At 42.8% G+C, this 8,941-nt stretch overlaps 1 protein-coding gene across 1 annotated transcript; it reads right to left on the minus strand.

Annotated features, from left to right (window-relative positions):
• Nucleotides 1-6,878: 6,878 nt before the first annotated feature.
• Nucleotides 6,879-8,111, minus strand: LOC141619171 (uncharacterized). The gene has a single exon (XM_074436194.1). The coding sequence runs from the start codon at nucleotides 8,109-8,111 to the stop codon at nucleotides 6,879-6,881; it is 1,233 nt and encodes a 410-aa protein (XP_074292295.1).
• Between the last annotated feature and the right edge of the window lie 830 nt (nucleotides 8,112-8,941).

Genomic DNA, 8,941 nt, shown 5'->3' on the forward strand with positions numbered 1-8,941 from the left:
AATGCATATGCAAATGTCCTTCTTTTTACATTTAAAAAATAATGGGTTGTATCCTGTCAAGGATTGCCTACGTATTCATTTTAAAAATGAAATCAAATCCTTGCGCGTAGTTCAAGTAAATGTAAAAGAATAATTGTTCTAAGTAAGAGCTTATAATGAACTAGAAAATAAGCATGAGCTTTACTTACTCTTATAGCACAATTCAGTTTATTTGATGATATGAGGATGACGATTTGTGAAAATGCATAAGCAAGGTGACATTAGCTTATTTCAGCTGGCCAGGGGCGGTTTATATTCCGTGCCACAAGCGCGACACGTGAGGTTACGCAAGGCGCGTTTTGTTCCTATTCTAGGCATAGTAACGTTTTAGTTGGTCGATGTTTGTTGGGTTGGCAAATTCATTCCCATCTAAGTCTGTGATCCTAACTGCACCCCCCGGGAGTATGAATTTGACCAGAAACGGTCTGGCCCAGTTGGGTTTAAACTTTCCTCGCGGATCGACAGGTAAAAGAGCTCTAACTGATTTGAGAACCAAGTCTCCTTCTTTGATGTTCCTTGGCTTAACCCTTTTGTTGAAGGCTCGTTAGATACGTGCCTGATACGTTTGCACATTATCCAACGCGCGCAATCTACGTTCATCCAGGAGGATGAGTTCTTCATACCTATCCCTCTTCCAATCGGCTTCTGGGATTTGACTTTCGAGTAAAATACGCAAGGATGGTATTTCGAGCTCGACTGGTTGCACGGCTTCCATGCCGTAGGTCAAATAGAAAGGGGTGGCCCCGGTGGGCGTCCTAACAGATGTGCGATATCCCCATAAGGCAAATGGTATCTTGCTTGGCCTATCTCAATAATTGTCAATCATTTTCTTGAGGATTGTCACAACGTTTTTGTTTGCAGCCTTTACTGCACCATTAGTTTGCGGTCTATATGGCGAGGAATGGTGATTCTTGATTTTGTACTTGGCTAGCAATTGCTCGATCTCAGCTTGGAAATGAGATCCATTGTCACTGATGATCTCATGTGGGCCACCATATCGACAGATGATATTGGTTTGTATGAATATTGCCACGTTCATGGCTGTGAGACTAGTATAAGAAGCCGCTTCTACCCATTTGGTGAAATAGTCGATAGCCACCAAAATGAAACAATGACCTCCTGTTCCGGCTAGGGTGATCTTTCCGATGATGTCGATTCCCCAAGCAGAAAATGGCCAAGGAGATGTTATGGTATAGAGTAATGAAGGAGGGACATGTTGCACATTCCCGAAGATTTGGCAGTTATGACAATGTCTGACATACTTGATGCAATCGGATTCCATTGTGGTCCAATAATATCCCAAACGCGTGATTTTCATTGCCATCATTGGTCCACTCATGTGAGGGCCACATTCTCCATCATGGACTTCTTCCATCACTTTCTGTGCCTGTGAATAATCAAGGCAATGCAGGATTACGCCAAGAGGCATTCTTTTATATAATTCTCCATGCATGAGGATGTATTGGGAAGCTAGTAGGCGTATAGCAAGTTGTCCTCTCTTGTCCTTATCCGGTGGATAGGTGCCGTTGAGTTTGAAGTTCAGGATGCTTGGAACCAAGGTTCCTCTGGGTTTTCTTCTTGATCTGTAATTTGATGCACATAAGTCGTTCGATGCATAAAGGCATTTCTACCATATTATCCGGCATATTAATCAATGATGCAAGTTTTGCAAGAGCATATGCAAATTGATTCTCTTCTCAAGGTAGGTGTAGGTAGGTTACTTGATCGAAGAATTGGGAAACTTGGTCTATCCTGGCTTGATACGGTGCTCGGCTTTCACTTCGAATTTTCCAAGATCCCATGTTCCCGAAGATTCTTGATGCCTAAACCTACTGCTGCTTGTAGTCCATTGAGGCTACCCTCATATTCTGCCGCATTATTTGTCACCACGAAGTCGAGTTTGACAAAGAGTGGTGTATGCTCGCCTTCAGGAGAAATGAGCAACACTCATATTCCGAATCCTCTTAAGTTTGATGCTCCATCAAAATAGAGGTCCCAGGAGTCTACATCTGTTTGGAGTATATCCTAGTCCGAAAACGACCAGGTGTCTATTGTTTGTGCATCATTGATGGGATTTTCTGCGAAAAACTCGGCAACGGTGCGCCCTTTTATAACTTTCGGAGGTACATACTTGAGATCGAACTCTGAGAGCATCAAAGTCCATCTTGCTAGGCGTCCGTTGAGGACGGGTTTCTCAAAGAGATATTTCACAGGATCCATTTTGGAGTATATTTTGACGGAGTAGCTAAGCATGTAATGGCGTAGCTTCTTCGTTGCCCACACAAGAGCGAGGCATGTCTTCTCGAGTGGTGTGTATTTGCACTCATACTCCAAGAACTTCTTACTAAGGTAGTAGATAGCCCTTTCTTCTTTTCCTACCGTTTGGGCTAGCATAGCTCCCATGGTTGTTTCAGTTACCGTGAGATATAAACCAAGAGGTTGATCCCGTTGGGGTGGTATGAGCACCGGTGGTTTGGCTAGTATCTCCTTGATTTGGTCGAATGCCTTTTGACAGTCATCATCCCACATGGTGTGATCCATCTTCTTTAGCTTTTTGAAGATATGTTCACAGATCATGGTTAGTTTCGATATGAATCCTCTAAGTTCCTTCTCTGTTTGAGGTTGTGCCATTTCGATTAGAGCTTTGATCTTTGAAGGGTCTATTTATATACCTCGTTGGCTGACGACATATCCCAGGAGTTTGTCGGATGTTACCCCAAATGCACACTTTTGAGGATTGAGCCTCATATTGTACTTTTGAATCTGGAGAAGAATTTGCGAAGGTTCGCAATGTGCCCCTCTCTGTCCTTGGACTTGTAAATCATTTCATCTACGTATACCTCAACTTCTTTATGCATCATGTCAAGTAAGAGTGTAGTTGCGGTGCATTGATATGTAGCTCCGGCATTGATTAACCCAAATGGCATAACCGTGTAGCAATAGCTACCCCATTGAGTTACGAAGGCGGTCTTGTGCGTATATTCTATGGCCATTTTGATTTGGTTATACTTTGCATATCCATCCATGAAGAATAGCAACGCGTGATCCGCTGTATTATCCACCAATATGTCGATATGTGGAAGAGGAAAGTCATTCTTGGGACTTGCTTTGTTTAAGTCTCTGAAATCAACATAAACACGGATTCTCCCATCCTGTTTGGGTACGGGTACTATGTTGGCTACTCAGTCTGAATACTAAGAAACTTTGATGAACCTGGCTTTGAATTGCTTATCGACTTCTTCTTTGATCTTAAGAGCCCATTCTGTCCTCATTCGACGAAGCTTCTGTTTTACGGGCTTGAAACCTGGCTTGATTGGGATTCTGTGCTCTGCGATATCCCTGTTGATCTCTGGCATGTCTTTGTAGGACCAAGCAAAAACTTCCTTGAACTGGTGTAGGAGGTCTATAAAACTGGCCCTCTCGGCGGGGCTCAAGGTCGTCCCCATCCAAAGTTCTTGGGGTTCTAGTTTGGTTCCTACATTGATGGGTTCGTTGTTTTCTATAACTGGTCCCCCTTCCCCCCTCTTGTAGTATTTCTTTAACTATGTAGGGAGGTATTTCGATTGAGTCTGGGTCTGGTCATCCTCATAATCATCGTAAACAGAATTGCATTCAGAATAACACGAAGAGTAAGCAGAGCCTGATTTATTCATATTAAAATTTGAGAAATGTTGAAACAAAGAAGCCATCTGTTCGGTAGTCCGTGGCCGTAAAGGGACAGCTGTTGGGACATTTCCCGAGCTACTGTTACTTTTTTATGCAAAGCTAGGAGAAACAAGGGGAGTGGGAGTGACGACAGGAGCAGACTCTCCAGGGACTTCTCTAGACTCCGACTCTGACTTCGACTCTTACTCTGACTCGAATTCATCGTCTTCTGGTTCTCCTTTGAACGTCTCTCCTTCTCCAGTGGTGAGCTTAAAGAGTCTTCCTTGGTTGTTTGTCCACTTGATCGACTTTCTCCATCCTTTCTGTTGATTCGAGCTGGTTTCTGTGATCAATGTGGTAGGGTTGAAGTGATCGTCTTGAAGTATCATGGTAATGATCTCATCTTGCGCGGCTCTAACAAATCGATCTTCCTGAAACAGTAAGCTAACAGCTTCTTCATCTAAACACGGTGCTTGACGAGTTTTGACGGTAGGAACCGTTTCCGTGGAAATAAAGTAGCAATCCTGAAAGATCTCGATTCCAGCCAGTTGCGTTCCTATGTAGTGCCAAGGCTCTGGAAACCCGTGGAAGAGTGCTTGACTCCCTTATTTAACGAAGTATCCATTTAGGGTAGGGAGGTAGGGCCGCATTTGGATTCCCGCATTCTTGCAGTTTTTGGAATTGAGTGAGGATTTCTAGGGCTTCCTCCTTGGTGGGTTTGTATCCTAGTCCTAGTGGTATCCTTTTTAGGGTGCAAAGGTGTTTCTTCGAATAGGATTCAAAGGCATTCCTGGGAAGTATCCTTGAGATGTGAGTATGTGGTTGACCACTAAATTAGAGGAGGGATTGAAGTACAAGGGTGCCAATTCGCTTTCTATGACGTTTATGCTATGGAAGCCCCCAAGCTCATATACTGGATCCGCGAGTACTTGGTTACTTGACCTCTTTTCTATTATAGCTTTGATGGGCGACGAAGTGATCGTCACCACTTTACCATCTAGTGGGATCTTTAGTTTCTGGTGGAGAGTGGATGTTACCGCTTTGGACGCGTGAATCCAAGGTCTTTTTTTTTGGTAAAATGTAAAAAATATATTGATGCTCAAAAACCATGTACAGAATAAATTGTTGACAACCATGTTCCTATCACAAACTCATCTATATCACCTATCATACTACAAAAACTAGAAGATCATACTAGCTAGTGCAGTAACTTCTCAATCCAATGCTTATCTTTTCTTGACACTGTACCCTTCAACTGTTGCTTTGAATCCATTCCTGATGTCGCCTTGTATCATCACCACACACCTGCCTGGACTGAGTATAACACTCTCATGCCTGCTTGCATTCCTCTGGTTCCAGATATAGTACATAGTAGCATTGAGAATACTATTCAGTACCCCATTCTTCAGCCTCGTGAACCTCCTGTGCTGCCACCAATTCTGTGTATTGGTAACTGACATAACCACTCCTGTCCATTCCTGAACTCTCTGAATAATTCTCCTGCTGTATTGACACTGAAAGAAGAGGTGAGATGGTGACTCTTCCTCTCGAGCACAAATACAGCAGTTGCTGTCAGGGACAATACCAAGTCTGTATAGCTTGTCTTTGGTATTAAACCCTTGCTGGTAATGCAGCCAGGCTATAAAGCTATGCTTGGGAATGGACCATTTAGTCCAAACAATATGAGACCAGCTTACAGCCTGACTGGTTGGCCTTAACCAGCTATACCCCTTCTTGATAGTGTACTCCTTACCTGGTACTATAGTCCATTCATGCTGGTGGTATGCTGGCTGAAACTCCTGCTTCAATTTACAAACTTTCTTCCACGTCCAACTGGCATCCTGAGGTGGGTTATAATCCTCCCAATCTTGTCCCTTCAGATAGACACTATGTACCCATTGCACCCATAGTTTAGAGGGGTGAGCCTGAATCCACCAGACCAGTTTCCCAACTGCTGCTTTGTTCCAACTGTACTCATCTCTTAGACCAAGTCCTCCCTCCTTCTGATTAGTGCAAAGCTTCGACCAGGCAACAGTAGGAGTCCTAGCATATTCAGTCCCTCCATGCCACAAGAAATTCCTGCATATTGCTTCAATTTTAAGGAGCACTGCTTTGGGAATGATGAATATAGAAGCCCAGTAAGAGTGAAGAGTTCTATATACTGCTTTTATCAACACCAGTCTCCCAGCATACGAGAGTTTTTTGGTTCCCAGTTGTCTTATCCTCTCAAAAACTTTATCAATCAAAGGTTGGCAGTCCTTGATTGATAACTTAGCAGGTTTAATTGGCACTCCAAGGTATTTGAAAGGTAGTTTGCCTTCAATGCAGCCTGAAACCTGAACAATTTCCCTTCTGACTTCACTAGCTACTCCATTAAAATACACATTTGACTTTCCCCTACTCATCTGAAGTCCTGATGCTTGAGAAAAGGTTGAGAAAGTGCGTAGCAAGATCATAATGGAACCCACATCCCCTTTAGAGAAAAGCAGCAAATCGTCTGCAAACATTAAGCTACTCAATTTCAAAGATTTGTAAAGAGGATGGAACCTGAACTTCATTGTAGAGGTAGTATAGGATAGCAATCTGGTTAAGTATTCCATGCAAATTATAAAGAGCAAAGGGGACAAAGGATCTCCTTGTCTTAATCCTCTTTGTCCCTTAAACCAGCCAAAACTATCCCCCTTCAAATTCAAGGTATAAGTGGCAGTGGTGACACATTCCTTGATGAGAGTAATAAAGCTAGTTGGGAAATTTAGCTCATGAAGCATCTGAAAAAGGAAACTCCACTCCACTGAATCATAAGCCTTCTGCAGGTCTATTTTGAATAGACATCTAGGGGAGACACTCTTCCTTCCATAAAGCTTAACAAGATCTTGGCATATTAGTATGTTCTCCATAATGCTTCTTCCTTGGATAAAACCTCCTTGAGTTACAGAAATTATATGAGGGAGTACCAAAGCAAGTCTTGCACACAGAAGTTTTGAAATGCATTTGTAAACCACATTACAACATGCAATGGGCCTGAATTGCATTACAGTCAAAGGATTTGGCACCTTAGGGATTAAAGTAACATTAGTAGCATTCAACTGCTTGAGCATTTTGCCATTCCTAAAAAATTCATGGACTGCAGCACATACATCCCCTCCAACCGTATCCCAACTAGTTTTAAAAAACTGGCTAGAGTAGCCATCTGGTCATGGAGCTTTGTCATCTGGTATACTGAAGATAGTGCCTTTGATTTCTGCATCAGTAACTGGCATTAGTAGCATCTGATGATGTGACTCATCACATTTATTACCTTGCTGCACTACTCTTGGACTGACAGGAGTTGTGGGGTGAGACTGGCCTAACAACTGGGTATAAAATCTTAGAAAGCTCTCCTGAACCCCTTCCTTATCAGAGTGATGGTTTCCCTGTTGGTCTGTTATTTGCACTGTCTGATTTTGTCTCCTCCTAGTCTTCAAGATGCCATGGAAGAAAGAAGTATTTGCATCCCCATCTACACTCCATTTCATCTTTGCCTTTTGTTGCAGGAACTGGGTCTGAGCCTCAGCCAACTGTTGATAACTTTCTCTAGCTTCACACTCCTGTTGAATAAGGCTCAAATCCTGAGGATTCACTCCCAAACTTTGCTGTATTTGATGTAGCTTAGTGAGAGCCACCTCAGCATTATTCTCAATATCTGCAAACCTGGACCTGTTCAGCTGTTTAAGTCCCTGCTTCAGGTTCTTCAATTTCTTAGCTAATTCATACAGCTTAGTTCCAGTGTGCTCACACTTCCAACCAGCTTGAACAGTCTCTTTAAAATTTGGAGCCAGGCTCCACATATTGAAATATTTAAATGGTCTGGCTTTCTTTTCATCAGCTACATTAGCCTGTACCACACAAGGAGTGTGGTCAAAGATCCCCTCAGGCAAGAAATGTGCATAAAGGAGAGGGTAATCATTGAGCCATTCCTGGTTCACTAGGAAACGATCCAGTCTGCTATACACTCTGTCAGCTGGGCACTGTTTGTTATTCCATGTGTACAGTGCTCCCATAGCAGGGCTATCTATCACTTCACATTGATGCAAGCATTGCCTGAAATCTTCTGCATCCTGCCGAGAAAAAGATCCTCCCACTCTCTCATCCTCAGTCAACACACAGTTGAAGTCTCCTCCAATGGCCCATGGTCCAGATATGGTATTTGCTAGTCTGCTTAAGTTAGCCCAGAGGGACTGTCTCTCACTGCTGCCATTGAAAGCATAGACCATGGTGACATGAAAACTTGCATTAGTGTTCTTATGATGCACAGTCATATGGATATACTGGGCATCATACTCTATAAAGTCAATATCCCATTCATGCACCTGCCACAGTATCCAGATTCTAGCTCCTTGATGGTATGCTGAGTTTGTGGAAATACTCCAATTACTAAAGGAATTCATGGTTGTGTGCAATTTATTTGGTTTAATTTTAGTCTCTAATAAAGCAAAGAAATTAACATTGTTGTTTATTAAAAATCTATGTATGAATCCAAGGTCTTCCCAGAAGCATATTAAAGGATGCTTCAATGTCCACTATTTGGAAGTTAACCTTTCGTTCAATCGGCCCTCTGGCTATGGTAAGGCTAACTAGTCCTACCACTTTTCGTCGTGTACCATCATATGCGCGAACACCTTGGTTGGTAGGGGTCCAATCCGACTCTTTCATGCCTAATTTGTATGCCATTTTTAATGGTATGACGTTGACTACCGAGCCATCATCTACCAAAGTCATTGGCATATTCTTTTTCAAGCAAATGACAGTGATGTAAAGAGCCAAGTTGTGATTAGTGCCAAAAGGTAAATCTTCATCCGAGAAAGTAACAGGGTTACTTAGCTTAGGTGATTCATGGAAGACTAAGTTGACCACGTCATCGGGTGTGGAGTTATGTGCCACATTTAGTTTGGCTAAGGCTTGCAGTAAAGCTTGGCGATGTGGGAACGAGCTTGCAACTAGTTGCCAGACTGAAAGATCAGCCTTTGTCTTCTGTAGTTGCTTCAGCAAATGGCCGGTAGAGGTATCTTCGTTATCATTTGGCGTGACAACGTTGGTATTGGTGATTGGACCATTTGCTATGGGACCATTTTGAGAAACATTTTGGTATGGACGCCCTGAACGAGTAAGATGGTCTACATCTTGGTCCTCGCTATTTTGGACTGTTTCCTCACTAACTTTAACTAGGTAGTGTTCAGTGAGGTATTCATCCTCATCATCGTCGGTCCATATTCCATTG

The sequence above is a fragment of the Silene latifolia genome, chromosome X (assembly GCF_048544455.1).
Source record: "Silene latifolia isolate original U9 population chromosome X, ASM4854445v1, whole genome shotgun sequence".
NCBI lineage: Eukaryota > Viridiplantae > Streptophyta > Magnoliopsida > Caryophyllales > Caryophyllaceae > Silene > Silene latifolia.

Coding starts and splice junctions, on each gene's coding strand:
- LOC141619171 (XM_074436194.1), bottom strand. CDS start 8,111: ATGAATTCCTTTAGTAATTGGAGTATTTCCACAAACTCAGCATACCAT.